Source organism: Neofelis nebulosa, chromosome 4 (genome assembly GCF_028018385.1).
Source record: "Neofelis nebulosa isolate mNeoNeb1 chromosome 4, mNeoNeb1.pri, whole genome shotgun sequence".
NCBI classification, from domain to species: Eukaryota; Metazoa; Chordata; class Mammalia; order Carnivora; family Felidae; genus Neofelis; species Neofelis nebulosa.
Genome location: NC_080785.1, coordinates 167,397,291 through 167,413,072, shown reverse-complemented (window position 1 = coordinate 167,413,072; position 15,782 = coordinate 167,397,291). Strand labels below are relative to the sequence as shown.

The 15,782-nt window shown below is 65.2% G+C and overlaps 2 protein-coding genes across 6 annotated transcripts; one reads left to right on the top strand and one right to left on the bottom strand.

Moving 5' to 3' along the window:
* Positions 1–1,901: 1,901 nt before the first annotated feature.
* TEKTIP1 (tektin bundle interacting protein 1) lies at positions 1,902–6,737 on the top strand. 4 transcript variants are annotated; one of them, XM_058729044.1, is made up of 5 exons: positions 2,216–2,292; positions 2,935–3,245; positions 3,729–3,967; positions 4,073–4,198; positions 5,909–6,737. In XM_058729044.1, exons 2-5 carry the CDS (start codon positions 3,055–3,057, stop codon positions 6,061–6,063), a joined length of 711 nt encoding a protein of 236 aa, XP_058585027.1. In that variant the 5' UTR covers positions 2,216–2,292; positions 2,935–3,054; the 3' UTR covers positions 6,064–6,737. The 4 variants fall into 4 exon arrangements, with proteins under 4 accessions (XP_058585029.1, XP_058585030.1, XP_058585027.1 ...); XM_058729045.1 differs by lacking the exon at positions 2,216–2,292 and adding an exon at positions 2,788–2,856; XM_058729046.1 differs by lacking the exon at positions 2,935–3,245 and having other exon boundaries at positions 1,902–2,292.
* Positions 4,690–13,898, bottom strand: MFSD12 (major facilitator superfamily domain containing 12). 2 transcript variants are annotated; one of them, XM_058729012.1, is made up of 10 exons: positions 13,487–13,896; positions 9,264–9,474; positions 7,641–7,779; positions 7,372–7,554; positions 7,137–7,229; positions 6,962–7,054; positions 6,317–6,487; positions 6,144–6,238; positions 5,164–5,294; positions 4,690–5,064 (listed from the first exon to the last, which is right to left on the bottom strand). In XM_058729012.1, exons 1-10 carry the CDS (start codon positions 13,782–13,784, stop codon positions 5,048–5,050), a joined length of 1,431 nt encoding a protein of 476 aa, XP_058584995.1. In that variant the 5' UTR covers positions 13,785–13,896; the 3' UTR covers positions 4,690–5,047. The 2 variants fall into 2 exon arrangements, with proteins under 2 accessions (XP_058584995.1, XP_058584996.1); XM_058729013.1 differs by lacking the exon at positions 5,164–5,294 and having other exon boundaries at positions 13,487–13,898.
* Positions 13,899–15,782: the final 1,884 nt, after the last annotated feature.

Here is a 15,782-nt window from a genome sequence, read left to right as displayed (position 1 = left end):
TTTTGTTTGAGCGTTTTTTTTAAGAAAACAACCCCGGCTCTGTCGCGCTGTCGCCTTGTGCCCTGCGGGAGCCCGGGAACCGGCTGTGCTCGTGTGGCTGTGCCGCCTGGGAGCTGGGACAGGGAGGTGCCCGGTGCACCGCTCGGGCCTCGAGTGCGGGGACGGGCACCGGGAGCGGAGCGAGCCTTGTTTCTTGTCAAACGCAGCATCGTTGTCATTAAACCGGTTGTGGGTTTACACACTGCTGGGGCTGGCTGTCCGTCTCTCTGGTCCCCAGCTGGGAGGGGTCCTGTGGGTCTGCACGTGCCCGGGGCCGCAGGCCAGCCTAAGTGTCACAAACGGGCACAGGCGACTCGCCCTGGGCGAGCTGGCTGTGGAGGAGTCTCGCGGGCAGGCTGCGAGAGGTGCCCGTGACCCTGGCTTCATGGTCCCCCGGGGCAGAGGACATGGGTGTAGCCAGCCCTCGTGGCCCAGCCAGGGCACGGCCCTGCTGTGGGGGAGAGGCACCCACTCCTGGCTGGCATCCGGGAGGAGGAGGATGGGGCCGGAGGCGGCGGTCTGTGCCTGCACAGAGAGCAAGGGGAGGGGCCGGAGGAGACGAGGGCCGCGGGACTAGGGGCACGGGGCCACATGGCAGCTTGTGGGTGGGGCAGCTGCTTCTGTCACCTCTATCTGGCAGGTGGGGAAACAGGCCAGTGGGTGGCGTCACTGGCCCAGCGTGTCACACGGAGTGCTGGGGGGGGGGGGGTGAGATTTGTTGGTTGACCTTCGGGTGTAGCTTTTGCGAGAAAAGGGAAGGGGTGTGGTGGTGGTGGACAAGGTGCAGGCAGGGGCAGCGAGTGAGGGGCAGCCAGAGGGGGAGCTGAGGACTCCGCAGGGACCGTGGAAGAGAGAGATCTGGAAGTGCTGGAGGGCAGCAGGAGGTCTTGGGGCTGGGGAGGAAGGCCAGCCCCGGCCAGAGTGGGGGCAGGACCTGGCAGGTCAGGGGACCCCAGGGGTCTCAGAAGGGTGAGCCCTCTGCCGCGAGCAGGTGCCCACAGCGGGCACGCACCCCGGCCCCTCCCTCTAGGTGAGGAGCCCCGTCTGGGGTCGTGGGGACGAGAGACACTGGACCACAGCACCTGCCTTCGTGGGCCTCTGCTGTGGCAGGAGTGGGACGGGACAGGGAGAAGCCCGCGTGGCTCTCAGTGTGACAGGTGGCAGGAGGCCCTAGAAAATGTCACCTTCCAACCCGAGGCCCAATAGAGCCTGGTGTTTGATCAAGGGCCCAGAGAGCAGGGGGGCACCAGGGCGGAGAGCACAGTCCCCGCACAGGCTGTGGGGCAGAGCCTGTGAGGGGAGGGTGGGGAGCGGATGGGGCAGGGCAGGTGGGGCCTCGGGGGCCCTTGGAGTTCACGTTTCTGTTATGTGGTGTATCTCGGAGCATATATCGGTGACGTTTAGTACATTCACGAGGTGGTGCTGCTACCGTGTCTAGTTCCAGAACATTCCACCACCCCAAAAGACAACCCGTCCCCATCAGCTGTCACTCCCTGCCCCCTCCCCAGCGCCCGGCCCCCACAAACCCCTTTCCTGTCTGTGGATGAGCCTGTTCTGGACGTTTCACATAAATGGAATCACACCCCGTGTGGCCTCTGTGTCTGGTTCCCTCCCTGAGCGTCGTGTGTTCAGGGTCCTTACGCCGGGCGGCGGGTGTGGGCGCCTCGCTCCTGCTCGTGGCCGAGGGACGTGCGTGTGCGCGGGGGACACGGTCTGTGTCTGTCGTGCCATTGAGACTGACTGTGAACTGAGCTGTGCACGTACATGTGAGGGTCTCGCTCCAAGTGGTGGGTCAGAAGCAGAAGAGGGACAGGGTGGGGGGTGAGGAGGGAGGGCTGGGAATGGGGGGCCCGGACGGAGCTTCCGGAGAGGTGCAGCTGAGGGCACAGCCCGGAGAGCCCCACGTGAGGGTGTTCTCAGGGGGCCCAGAGAGGGGGTGGGAGCCCCGGTTTTAACGGCCACCACCCGAGGCACATGCCTGCCTTTCGTCTGGTCCTCCCCCTCCCGGGGGAGGCATCCTGGGGCGGGGGCGGGTGGCGGCTGTCTGGATGGAGGCCAGCGCTGGCCGGTACCGTTGCCGGGACACCGAGGGCCTTTGTCGCTGTCAACAATGGCCCCACAGGCCTTCCAGGCGTGAGCCCCTGGGGGCCCAGAGGCAGACATGCAGACCCTGGCGTGGCAGCGGCCAGAGGCTGCCCGGCCCCACGTCCCCCAGGGGACCCTGGAAGTGGCATTCCCAGCACCTCTGTACAGGTGAGTGCGCGCCTTGCCCCCAGACCCCACCTCTGGGTCTCGGGCCAGACGGGGTCTGGTGTGGCTTCTCTTGAATGTCGTCTGATTTCTGAGCGAAGGCATGCTGGTGTTGCTCTCTCCTCCCGCCTCTCCTCCCTCCCTGCCCACGGCCAGAGCGGGGCGCCTGTGGAAACCGCAGGTCAGAGGCTCGCGTGGGCACCGCGCACGCATAGCGAGCAGACCCCAGTTTGCTGCCGCTGCTCCGAGGGCCCGGGCTGGGGGCTCCGATTTGCCCTCCCCCCGGTTCTGGAAGCCAGATGCCCGACCCCAAGGGGTCAGCAGGGCTGGTTCCTTCAGGGCCTGAGGGAGACTCTCTGTCACGCCCCCCGGCTTCTCGTGTCTTCGTGGCAGTTCTTGGCACCCCCCGAGGACGCGTCACCCTGATCCCTGCCCCATCTTCACGTAGCCTTCTCCGTGTCCAAACCCCTCCTTCCAAGGACACCAGCCTAGCCTCCCGCCTCCCAGCTTTACAGCTGTGTGTGCTGAAACCCCGTCTCCTAATAGGGTTCTGTTCTGAGATTCCAGGTGGGTATGGAATTGGGAGCCCCCATTGAGGACTGGGACCGTTTTCACGGTCTTCTACAAATCACGTGCCTCTTGCAGTGTGGGTCTCGCCACATGGTCTTGAACTTCCCCTTGAGCGAGTGGCAGACCTGTCTGTCCATTTCCTGACACAGATGTGCCGGAACCTACCAGGCTAATCCCCGCCCCCCTTCAGGAGACATGTGGGCTTCTGGTTTTCTGGGACCAGATCTGTGCCTGCAGGCGCTGGTGAAAAGCCTGTTGCCAGCGGCCCTGCGGGCACTGCCTCGGGGCAGCTCAGCGGCTCAGAGCCCCTGCCCGTCGTGTGCGGGAAGGAGCGGCTGTCGAGGTTTCTGCTCGAGCAAGTGTGTGCGGCTTCGGCAGCTTGGGAGGTTTTTTTTCTGCTTTACTTTTAATGGTACCACGCTGTGGCTGTCTTCTCTGCCCCATGGCCTCTGTTTCTGCACAGTCCCGTGCTCCCCCAGGGCCTTTGTGTATCCACCTGGAGCTTGGTGCTGCGGCCTCCTCGGGGAAGCCGTCCTAATGCCCAGCCCAGGACAGGCTCTGGCCCCAGAGGCCGCCGGGAACGGGTGTTCCCCTTGTCCCCGCCCCCCGCGTCCCCAGGGAGAAAGGCAGGCCGAAAAAGTGAAAGGTTTAGTGAGGGTGCACGGAGGCTGGAGAGGAGGGGGCCACGAAGGGTCGGCCTCCCGCTCTGCCAGGCCTGGGGAAGGGGGGTGTCCAGGCCCTTGCGCCCTCGATGCTCGCAACGCATGGCAGGGGGTAAAAAGGCCCATTCCAGAGCCAGCCGAGGCCCGGGGGGAGGGCAGGGAGGGCCACAGGCTCAGCTTCCTCCTCCCCGCCATTAACCCCCTCAGCGATGACTGCCTGTCCCTGGAGGGGCCCCGCTGGACGCCGGCCATCAAGCAGGCCACCCGCTGGAAGTACACGCCCCTGGGACGCGACGCAGCTGGCCAGCTGTGGTCCACCGGCCTAACCACCTCAGACCCCCGTGAGGCCTGGTACACGTTCCCGCGGGCCCCGGACAGCCCGTACCGGGAGGCCCACGGCCACTGGCACAGAGGTCACAGCTGCCGGGAGCGAAGCATGCCCTCGGGTGAGTGCTCAGCCCGGACTTGCCCCGCCACCGGGCCGGCCCCCCAGGGGAGGGCAAGGCGAGAGATGACCTCCTCTCCCCCCCCCCCCCCCCCCCCTCCTGCAGCCTGTACCCAGCACCTCCGGGAGACCGCCTGGTACGACCCTGTCATCCCTGCCCAGTACAGGAACCCCGGCACACGGTGGGGGAGCACGCTGTGGAGGGACAGACTCATCCGGGGCAAGGAGTACGGTGAGGACCGGGGGCCCAGAAATCTGGGGGAGCGAGGCCGCTGGACCGAAGTGGAGACCGCCCAGGGCCAGAAAGCGGGGGACAGGAGGTGACCTGGGTCCTGGCCCCTACAGTGGTCAACAGGCACCAATACCGGGTGGAGCCACCGTGGCGGTCGGACCACGTGCCGTACCGGTCGGTGCCGCGGCGGCCATGCCACGCCTCCGCCAACCAGCGGCCCCCGCCCGCCCACCCGCCCGTCCGCTGATAAAGGTCACGCTGCCAGCACCGCCCCTGCAGGGACCCCTGTGCCTCTGACACCACCCCCCCGACCCTGTGCACCTCTCCACTTCTGGGGCCTGGGAGGGTCTTGGGTGGCCAGGCGGCCAGATAAAGGGAGCTGCTAACCGAGACCCTGGCGACCAGAACTCTGGGACGAAGGCAGATGGACCCCGGAGGCGCCGGCTGCCCCCTCCCCACTCTGGGCCCCGGGCAGACAGCTGAGGCCACAGTCCTCACCCCTGGGTGGCTTTTTATTCATAGCCGGTCGTGGCCTTGGGCACAGGGGTGTGGGACTGGGTCCCCCCCCCCCCAACCCCCAAGCCTGAGGCTCCCATCAGGCCCAGTGACGACACCGTTCGTCCAGGGACCCGGCAGCACCTAGGAAACCCCGACCGAGCCTGGGGTGACGGGTGAGCTGGGCACTCCCCTGGATCCCAGAGGGCCAAGCTCAGAGTCTGGGCTGCTGACCGCCTGCCCTCACCTGCCGCCCTCACAGCCAGGTGAGGATGGGGGGCAGGGATGGGAGCTGGGCATGGCCTGTAGAGTTCATGTGCACAGGACCGCGACCGTGGGGGGACGGTGTCAGGGTTAGGCTCCGGGGTCCCCTGCAAGAGAAAGGGATGAGGGTAGTCAGTGAGGCCGGAGCCTGCCGGGGGCCCAGCCCCGCCGCCCATGGTCAAGGGTGGGGCGCGGCCCCAACTCACAGCTCCGCAGGCGGATGGGCCAGATCAGGAGACTGCACAGACAGAGGGTGGCGGCCACGCCCACGCCACCAGTCACAGCCACCATCACCCAGTGGTAGAAGCCTACGCAGGCCCGGCAGCAGAGCTCCAAGCTAGGGGTGGGGCAGGAGCAGGTGAGCTGACATCCGTCAGGACCCGTCAGCCTGGGCCTCCCGCTCAGCCGTCAGGCAGCCGGAACCAGAGAGCCACCCGCAGCACCCCCTCACCCGGCTGGACTGCCACAGTCCCCTGCTCCCGGTTGTGCCAACAGCAGCCACCAGAGGGCTCCCACCTGCCTCGGCCCCCAAGGCCCTGCACACCTGCACTGCCCCCCCCCCCCGCCCCCCTCCTCCTGCTGCCCTCACTTCCTCTGCTCCAGCCACACAGGCCTCCTCTTTGCTGTTCCTCCCTGTTTACCTGGGACTCCCTGACAGCCACCAAGTCTCAGGTCCAGTGTCCTCTCCTCAAGGAAGCCCACCCTGACCTCTTGCCCCAGTCAGGCTCCCACAAGCGGTGTTTCCTACACACCTTGCATGGGTCTGGATCACGCAGCTATGTGCTTATTAAAGTGGCTGGCGTCGCCCCCAGGTCCATGAGGACGGGAACAGACCGCCCTTGTTCCCAGAGCCCAGACTTCTACGAGGCTCAGCCTCAGTGTGCTAGAACCACCGGGGTCTGGAACCTTACAGGTTCTCAGGGCCTGAACAAGACTCTGGCTTTGCCCCAGCCCTGCCCACGGCCCTGGTACATCCGAATGCTGTGTCCTCGGCGCACAGCGGACCCCGCATTTGCTTCCCAAGTAAGCCAAGTGCCGGAGGTAAGGAACAGCCGGGCATCCCCCCCGTGAGAACCCGCCAGCGTGCCGCCTCAGGCCCAGGCTGAGTCCCCAGACCCCGGGCAGCGCCTGGCACCCGGCACGCACTCGGCTCGTCTTACTGAGTGAGGAAGTGAGCAGCACTCACGAGCAGGGATGCAGGCTCTGGATGGCCATGACCGCCAGCCCGTTGGCCACCTTATCCGAGAAGCTCATGGCACCATACACGAAGGCTCCGCTGTGCTGGGGGACACGGGCAGGCAGGTCACAGCCCGGCCCCGGTCCCCCAACCCCCCACCCGGTCCACACCATCAGCCTTACCGTGTGGGGGCCGATGAGGTCGGCCGTCATGGCCAGCGAGGTGACGAGGATCGTGGCACAGCCCGTGCCCAGCAGCACGGCGGCTACGTACACGGCCACGCCGAGCCTGTCTGCCAGCGCCACCCAGGCGGCGAAGGCCAGGATCACCAGGAGGCCCGCGAAGTAGGTCAGCTGTGGAGGAGCGGGCCCAGGTCAGGCCCGCCTCGCCCTTGCCGGTCGGCACCTACCCCCTCTGCCCTTCGGTCTGCCGTACCTCCGGGCCCGGCCGCAGCCTGGAGGGGCGAGGGGAGCCATCCCTACGGGGCCCCTGGCTCGGACCCCACAAGACTCGGGGGCCTGGGGGCTACAGCGCCACAGAGCCCGCACTGTGGGGCCACGGCCGCGCCCGAGTCCATTAAAGTTAAACAGAGTGAAATGTTCAGTTCCTTAGTCGCGCTGGCCAGAGTTCAAGGGCTCCGTGCCACCGCTGGCCGCTGCCCCTGGCAGCCCCCCAAGTTCTAGAACCCTGGAGCCCTGAGCCGCTCTGAGGCCGGGACTCTAGACCTCCCAGACACGGGGCTTCCACGGTGTGGGTGCCGCGGTCCGGAGCCGCCCCCCAGCTCTCCGCTGTGGGATCCTTCCCCGCCCCCCCGCCCGCCCACTTACGTTCCTCCCGATGCACTTGTTGACCGGCTTCATGAGGAAGGACGAGCAGAATCCGCTGACGTACATCACCAGCGGGATGGTGGCGATGAACTTCTGTCGGGGCAGAGCGCATGCGCGCCTGTCACGGGCGGGCCCCTCCTCCCCGCTCCGCGCCAGCCCGCGCCGCCCAGCTCACCTTGGGCAGGTTGAGCGAGTAGGTGAGGTACATGGCTATGTACGTCTGGGACAGGTTCACGATGAGCCTCGTGCTCATGTACAGCAGGCCCACCTGCGGGCAGAGAAGGCTGGGCTCCGACGGCGCGCCCTGCCCCCATCGGCAGGGGACACGGGGCCTACGGGAGCCGCCTGCAGGGAGGAGGCCTCAGGTCCAGCCCCACTCTGTCCCCAACGCCCCCACCCCCTCAGCACACCTGATAGAAGGCGGGCTCCCGCAGCCAGTGTTTCCAGAGCAGCAGGGGCTGGGCGGTGGGCGGGGCCAGCAGCGGGCTGTGCTCGTCGGGCTCCTCCGCCCGCGGCCGGCGCCCTTCCCTCGTGCCCACGTGGAACAGCAGCGAGAAGATGGCTCCCACTCCGACCACCAGCAGGGACAGGTTCTGGAGGCCAGGCGGGACAGGGGTCGGCCGGAGCCCAAGCCCCGGGGTCCGGGGCCCCGGGGTGTCCCGCCCGGGGCCCAGCTCACCTGGAACACCCGCACGTCTTGGACGCCCAGCTGGTCGCGGACGTCCCGGGCCACGTCCGTGTGCGGGGAGCCCTGCAGGCGGAGCAGCAGCCAGGCGGCACCGTACACGGTGATGTTGGCCACCACGGTGAAGGCGTACCTGGCGGGAGGCAGGCGAGGCTTCGGCGCGCCGCCAGAGCCACCGCTGGCATCCGGGGAATCTCTGGCTGCTGGGTGATCTCAGCCACTAAACGTCGGGTGGCCCCAGGAAAGCCCTGGCTACGCATTATCCGAGGATTTACAATGACCCACGAGTCCACCACGACGACCCGAGCCGTCCGGGCACCGAGACTCGGGGAAGCAGGGCCATGGCCCACACACGCCTGTGCGCTGGAGATGCTCAGAAGCCAGGATGTGGGGATTCTTGGTTCCCAGCTCCTGGGCCAGGGCTGCATGGTCTAGAAGCATCCAGGCCTGCTCCTGCTCGCAGCCCTAGAACAGTGTCCCTCCGGGGCTTGGGGGCAGAGCCTCTGGATCTCACACCAGGACTCAGTTTCCCTTTCTGAAAGTGAGCACAACACCCCCAGAGATCAGAGTGAATTGGCCACAAGGCTGGTGGTAAATCATTGGCAGGTGGAAGGTGCCCCCTGAGCTCGGTCTCAGCCCCGCCTGGCCCGCCAGCTGGGGCCCTCGGGCCCGGGGCAACCCCCGTCATTGGCGCCCACGGCTCCGCGCCATGATGTGGAAGTCAGAGGCCGGGCTGGGCAGCGCCGGGGCCAAGCGGACCGAGGTGGAGGAGGCAGGGCCCCACTGAAGGTGCCAGAGGAGTGCACGCTCAGGGTGCCTCCCGTGAGCCAGTCCTCCCCCCAGCTCTGGCCACAGGGGCCGCCACCACCTGCGCTAGCCCTTCTGCCTGGCACTTGATCATCTCCTGTACCCTTGTCCCGCTGCACACTGGCCCGAAGGGGCGGGCTCTGCACCAAGCCTGGCCTTGCCATGATGATCAAAGATAATCCACACAAAGGGCCTAGAACTGTGCCTGCACCTGCACACAGCAAGCACTGCATAAATGCTCCCATTACCATATCCAGGAGAACCTCCTTCAGTGCCTCAAACCAGCCAACAGACAAGCCCGGCGCCAGCTGTATCCATGTGGGCAAGCTGGAGTCTAAGATGGCCCTCGATCTTCCCACGCCCTGGTCGCGTCCTAATCCCTGCCCTCGAGAAGGGGACTGTGGATAAGCGAGATCACTCCCACTGTTTAGGTAAAAGTGACAAAGGTAAAGGGGTCCTGCAGGTATAATTAATGGAGATTATCCTGGGTGAGCCAAGCCTAAGCAGGAGATCCTTAGGGAAACCCAAGCCTCAGGTGAGACCCCAGGCGTAGCCACCACCTCGACGGGGGCCTCCAGACAGACCGTGGGGCAGAAAGTACAGCTGAGCAGTCAGGCTCCACACCCACAGCGACCAGGAGATGCTATCTGGTGCCGTTTTAAGCTGCTGACTCTGTGGCCGCAACGGCGGAGGGATACGCCATCGTACAGACGGGTCACCCGGCACTGGCGGTCCCGGAGCCACACGGCCAAGCGGAGCCCAAACGCGGACGGCGCCCCGGTCTCCGGGCCTCGCCGGTGCCCCACGTACCTGAGGGCCGTGAGCTCCACCTTCTCGTGGTCGTTGGTGACGAGCTCCGGGATGAGGCTGAGGTGGGCGATCTGCGTGGCGGCCCAGCCGAACTGGAAGATCACGATGAAGGGCCCGTAGTAGAGGAGGGCGGCCCACTCCGGGGTACCCGCCCCGCAGCCCAGGCACGGGCTGAAGATGAAGGGGAAGGACAGCAGGACACAGACGGTGCCTGTGGACGAACGGAGAGCGGGGCGGTCACCCCACAGGGCCTTCCCACGAGCCCGCGGCTCCCCCGGGGCGCGACCAGGCGGGGACGAGCCAGGCCCGGAAAAGGCCCTCGCAAAGTCCCACAGTGGGGTCGGAGTCAGCAGGTTAAGGGTTCCCGGGACAGACGGGGAAGCCGAGGCAGAGGGACCCAAGGTCATGCGGCCCAAGAGGACAGCGGAGCCAGGCCTCCACCTGCCAGTTCGGGTGATGCACCCCGGTGTCTAATGGGGAAACTGAGGCACGTGAGGTCACGTGCTATAGCGAGTACAAGGGCAGGGCCAGGACCTCCAGCCAAGTGTTAGGAAAGGACAAGGACGAGGCCTCCCCACGCCAGCCTCGGGCCCCCCAGGGTGACAGGGCGGGGGGTGGGGGGGAGGGGTGCGGAGGGAATGAGGGGAGCCGCGGGTCGGCAGGTTGAAAGGGCGCCACTGCCCACCAGACACGCCATTTATGCCCCCAACTTCCCCCTCCTGCCTCGCCCGGTAGGGCCTTTTCCTCCCCCAGCTCCTACCAAGCGGCCCACGGGGCTACCAGCCGTCAGAAGGCCAGGGGACGCCGGGTGAGGCTACACTGGACCCTGCCCCTCCCTGAGCCCCAGTGTCCCCATCAGCTCAGGAGGAGGCCTGGCCTCTTCCTGGAAAAAAGCCCGATACCTCAGAACAAGCCCAAGTCCTCAAGGGCAGCCAACAGGCCCTGCGGGACCGGCCCTGCCCCCTCTGCCCCAGCCACAACGGGCCTCCTCCCTGCCCCCCCACGCCAGGCTCTGTGCTACCCCAGGGCCTTTGCACAGGTCGTCCTGCTGCGTGGAATGCTATTCCCTCACACCGTCCCAGCAAGGCTGAGTCCTTTTCGTCCCTCAGAACTCAACTCAAACGCCACCTCCTCAGAAAAGCTCTCCCTGGCCGACCCAGTCACCGGCCGTCCCGTCCCCGCCCCGACGCAGCCCATCTGGACACGGCTTCCTTCTCATGTGCCTTAGCACACACACGGATGTTTCTGTCTCTGCTTGTTTCCTGCCTGCCTCCCCCGCCAGACCAGGCTCTGGGAGGGCCGACGACAGGTCTCTCTGGGTCACTTGTGTGGCCCTGGCCCACCAGCACGGGGCCCGGTACAGACTTTTTGAGTGACTAAGTGATAATATTAATAATGCCACCAATTTACAGCCTGAAGAGGTGGGTGTTCCCACCATCCCCATTTTCCAGCCGAGGACCCAGGTCCATCGTGTGAGCCGCAGAGCCGAGAACCCAGCCTGCTGCCACCACCCCCCCCCCCGCCGCCCCCGAGCTGCTCCTTCCCTCCAGCTCAGGGCCCTCTCCCCCACCTCCCCGCTGGGCCCAGCAGCTGGCCTCCCCTCCTCCCCCGAGGCTCTGGACCTCATGCCCCGACGCGGGGCCCACGTCCACAGTCCCGGGATGGGGAAGTGAAACCAAACCCAGCTTTCCTTGCTATGTCTCTGGAACTGGCGCTGGGCGGGGCATCCCGATCCGATTCCTGGGGGCGCTGGGGCCCTGGAGGCCCCCGCAGGGCCCAGGCACAAACTGTACACTCTGGTCAGAAGAATGCGCTGCCCTGGCCAGAACCCGCCCTGGAGCCGGCCAGGCCAGGTTAACCATTGTCTGGACGAGGCTGCCTGGCTGGGGGACCTTGGGCAAGGGACTTGGGGCCTCGGTTTCCAGAAAGTGGAGATAACAAAAATATCTGCCTCTCAAAGTCAGCACGAGTTAACATGCAAAGGGCACCCGGGTGGCTCAGTGGGTTGAGTGTCCGACTTCGGCTCAGCTCAGCTCATGATCTCACGGTTCGTGGGTTCGAGTCCCGCGTCGGGCTCTGTGCTGACAGCTTGGAGCCTGGAGCCTGCTCCCGATTCTGTGTCTCCCTCTCTCTTTGCCCCCCACCCCCAACTTGTGCTCTGTCTCACTCGCTCTCAAAAAGAAACATTAAAAAATAAAAAATAAAAGAGACTAACGTGCAAAACCTGCCTCGGGAGCTTTAAAACTGTGGTAGGTCACATTTGCACAGCTGTCTCAACCGGCCGGAATGCACACACACACACACACACTCCTATCCATCCTTCAAACCCCCAAAGCGAACGTCCCTTCCTTCAGAGCTCTGCTTCTCTCTTATGAAACCTAGTGCACCCACATGCCCCAGTGTGGACCCCACGGAGAATCATCCCCTGTCTGGCTGTATCCTCTCGGGGCTGGGGGAAGCCCAGAGAGCTTGTTAAGGGAAAAAGTGAATCCATCACCACCGGCCACAGGCTCAGCGGCAAAAAAAAAAAAAAAAAAAAAAAAAAAAAAAAGAGAGAGAAGTGGGAAGGGTTGCCAAGGTGACTTTCACTCAGGTCCCCTTATCAGGCCTCAAGAGGTGCTGCCTCGGCTTCCTCTCAGATCCTCCTGGGTCTCCCCACACGCTCACCCTGCGGAGGAGAAGGGGAAGGGGTGCAGGTGGAGGCCGTGGTGCCTGGTAGGGGTGCGTAGGCCCCAGGCCGGTTGTACATAAACTATACAAAGCCGGCTCTTTATTTATAAAGGTGCCTAACCTTTGCAGGGGGGAGGGGAGGCCGATTCTTCCTCTGGGGTCTGGTGGGAGCCTCACCGAACCCCAGGCCTCCCACCTATGAAAGGGGCGCAGAATCAGGCTGCTAACAGCGTGCACTCCCGGGGACCCCTTCCCATGACTGCTTCCGGCTCCCCAGGGGTGGCTCCCCTGTCGGCCCAGGGAGAAGACCCCCACACCCACGTATCTGTCACCTGTCAGGCCTAGGAACTATCGCGTTTGCTCGTCAAGGAGTTGACCTGAACAGAACTGCGTTTGAGGCCGGGATCTCAGACTCTGCAAGCAATCCCCGCACCGGCCCAAAGAGGAGCACCTTTCCCGTCCGCTTTTCAGAGGGGAGCACCAGTCTGAGTCTCCCGTGTCTCCCTGCTCCCCTCCCCGGCCACTACAGTCTAAAGTGACCCCAGGCCAGCCTGGGTGTCCTCGGCGCCCGAGAATCCCGACCTCCGGCCGCTTGGAGAAACAGCACTCACGAGGGCCCAGGGCAAGTCACTGCCTCCTCGGTCACTGTTCCCAAGGGCAAGGAGACGTCGGCCGGCCCCTCCTAGCTTCCAGAAAGCTGCCGCCCAGAATTCGCAGGGCAGGATTCCTGTGCCTGCCTCCCGAAATGCCCGGCGGGCCCCAAATGCCAGGAGGCACCCGTGCCAGGGGGAGGTGGGCAGAGAAAGCGGCGGGGGCTAATCTCAAGGCCCAGGGTCCACGGCGGCACAGAAGGGATGCTGGGAGGCCGGCCTTATCAAGGGTGTGCACGGGGCAGGACACCCCAGCTCCGGGGGCACCTGCCTCCACCCCCTCACCAACACAGGTGTTCTGACAGCTCCCCCAGAGCCCCACCCCGTTGGCCCCGCAGACCCCAGCCCCCTCAGCCAGACAGACACAGACCCCTGACTCCTTGGTCTTACCTGCCCCCAAGTCTTGGCTCGGGGACAGCACCCTCAAACCTCCCAAGCACCAGGCTGCCCGAGCCGGGGCAGACGATGGGCAGAGGCGCACCGGAGAAACGGACAGACTGACAGAGGGGGGGCTCTAGGCAGCCTGACCCCCCACTCACACCGAGTTGTCCTGGGTGGTCACCCAGACAGACAAACAGAGAAGCCAGACCAGGCAGAGCGACAGAGGTGGCACTAGGCAGGCAGAGCGTTCAGCGTGCCCATGGGGGTCAGAGAGAAAGACAAAGGGAAGTGACACCGGAGGGTCACATGAGCGGTCAGATGGCAGACAGAAGGAGTACAGGGCAGCTAAGCAGACAGATGGGGGAGGCTCACGGACGGGGCAGAGTACTGGACGCAGGAGGTTCGGGCCTCGGGCAGGCAGGCGGGCACAGGAGGCAGGCTCGGGGCCCCGGGGCAGGCAGTCCGACGGGGGAGGCTCGAGCCAGCGGGCAGTCAGACGGAGGAGGCTCGGCCGAGACTTACCGACCAGGTGCCAAGCCTTCCGAGGGCCGCAGCGGGCGCAGCGGCCGGCGGCGCGGTCGGCCTCGTAGCCCACGAGGGGCGTACACAGCCCGTCGGCCACCTGGCCGAGCAGCAGCAGCAGGCCCGCGCCGCGGGAGCTGTAAGCGCGCACCGAGTGCAGGTAGAGCAGCAGGTAGGTGAACCACATGGACGCGCACAGGTCGTTGAGGAAGTGGCCCACGGCGTAGCTCAGCCGAGCGGCCAGGGACAGTGGCCGCGGGGGCGCCCCCGCTCCGGCTGCTGGGGGCCCCGGGCCCATGGCCGCGCCCCGGACTCCGGCCGGGCGGTCGGGCGCGCGGCAGACGCCCCGCTCTCCCCGCGCCGCCGCCCAAGTCCGCCCCGCGGAGCGCGCAGGCCGAGCCCCGAGCCCAAAATTAAGGCCTGGTCGGGGCGGGGCGGGGCAGGCTGACGGCCGCCTCCACCAATCGGGGCCGCGCGCCGGGACCCGGAAGCCAATAACCAGAGAGAGGGGCGTGGCCTCGGGGCCGGTTCGGCCTCCGTGCCGGGCGCCGGCGGGGTGAGACGGTCCTAGCGCCGGACGGTTCGCCCTGGGGTGAGAGGGACCCCCCCCCCCCCACGCACGTGGGCGGCGACACGGGAGCGCCCACGCCCGGACCCCTGCCTTCAGGCCGGCGCCCCCCTCGCCTGACGGCAGCGCTACGAGGCCTACCGCGTGGGCCGGGAGGGGGGTGGGCTGGGGGGCGCGGGAGATGGGGGAGAATTCTGAGTCTGAGCTCGCCCCTCCTCGGGGTCCGGTGACTTCCCGACCCGGAGAGACCCAGTCGGACGCGGAGAGGACGCATTCGTTCTAATTAATTACTTATTAAGGATAATAATGGGGATAATCATCATAATAACACCAGCTGGTGTTTAATGAGCGCCGGCTGTGCCAAACGGCCCACGTGGGTTTTCTCACCCAAGCCTGGAGGGAAGCGAAGCGAGTGTCTCCCATTTCACACAGGCCCAGAGAACGGAGCGGGCGTGCCCCGGGGGCTCAGGGAGTCAGGTGCCTGCGAGGCCTGTGCTCGCAAGCCCTCCCCACCCTCCTCCAACCGCCCTCCCACGACTGGGTCACCACACGAGCGGTTTCAAGTTCCCCCAAGCGTTGGGTGCGGTTGTGCCCCCGCGCCCCCGCCCCCAGGGCCCCTCCGGCGGTGGTTGAACACCTGCACTCCAGCCAGAAACCCCACTCCCTCCTGGCTGTTCCAGCCTTTAACTCTGGAGGGCCTCAGTCTCCCCAGATCTGGAATGGGTATAATGCACATTAAAAGTTATATGGGGGGGTGGGGGTGGGGGGGAGGGGGTGCCGTAGCGCCTGGCTCATTCAGTCCAGTAAGCTTCCTACTTTGGCTCAGGTCATGATCTCCCCGGTCCTTGGGTTCAAGTTCCCTTCCGCCTCTGTGCTGACACCTCGGAGCCTCGAGTCTGATTCGGATTCTGGGTCTTCCTGGAGAGGCAAAGAGAGAGAGAAGGAGACACAGAATATTTGAAAAAGACACACACACACACACACACACACACACACACACACACACACTGTGCGCGACCGGGGGGAGGGGCAGAGAGAGAGGGAGACACAGAATCTGAAGCAGGCTCCAGGCTCTGAGCTGTCAGCACAGAGCCCAACGCGGGGCTCGAACTCACGAGCCTTGAGATCATGACCATGACCTGAGCCGAAGCCGGACGCTCAACCGACTGAGCCACCCAGGTGCCCCTGAAAAATTGTAAGTGATATAAGGGGACCTGGCTGGCTCAGTTGGTAGAGAGCGTGACTCGATCTCAGGGTCCTGAGTTCCAGTCCCACGCTGGGTGTAGAGATTACTTAAAAATAAATAAATACATAAAATATTTTTCAAGTGATATCATTGTTAGCTCTTAATAGTCTCAGAAGCTCTACTCATCACCCCTTCCTCCCCTGTCATTATACAGTACTCTGCGCTGGCCCACATCATAACCCTGATATCTGCTTTCCCTCACTCCCCCACCCACCCCCGCTGTCGCTGGGTCCCCCACTGAACTCTGATCCCCATGAAGGCAGGGACTGGCTTAATCACTCTGTTGTCTCCAGGAATGCCCAGCTCATAAGAGGAGCCCAAGAAATATCTGTCCATGGGGCGCCCGGGTGGCTCAGTGGGGTAAGCGCCCAACTTCAGCTCAGGTCGTGATCTCACAGGTTCGGGAGTTCGAGCCCCGCGTCGGGCTCTGTGCTGACAGCTCAGAGCCTGGAGCCTGCTTCAGATTCTGAGTCTTCCTCTCT

Excerpts from the sequence above, each read along its gene's own strand:
- TEKTIP1 (XM_058729044.1), top strand. The coding sequence starts at position 3,055 with ATGTGGGCTTCTGGTTTTCTGGGACCAGATCTGTGCCTGCAGGCGCTG. Across the intron at positions 3,968-4,072 it reads GGAGCGAAGCATGCCCTCGG|CCTGTACCCAGCACCTCCGG; the intron begins GTGAGTGCTCAG and ends CCCCTCCTGCAG. Across the intron at positions 4,199-5,908 it reads CATCCGGGGCAAGGAGTACG|CCCTGCCCACGGCCCTGGTA; the intron begins GTGAGGACCGGG and ends GCTTTGCCCCAG.
- MFSD12 (XM_058729012.1), bottom strand. The coding sequence starts at position 13,784 with ATGGGCCCGGGGCCCCCAGCAGCCGGAGCGGGGGCGCCCCCGCGGCCA. Across the intron at positions 9,475-13,486 it reads GAAGGCTTGGCACCTGGTCG|GCACCGTCTGTGTCCTGCTG; the intron begins GTAAGTCTCGGC and ends GTTCGTCCACAG. Across the intron at positions 7,555-7,640 it reads AAGACGTGCGGGTGTTCCAG|AACCTGTCCCTGCTGGTGGT; the intron begins GTGAGCTGGGCC and ends CCTGGCCTCCAG.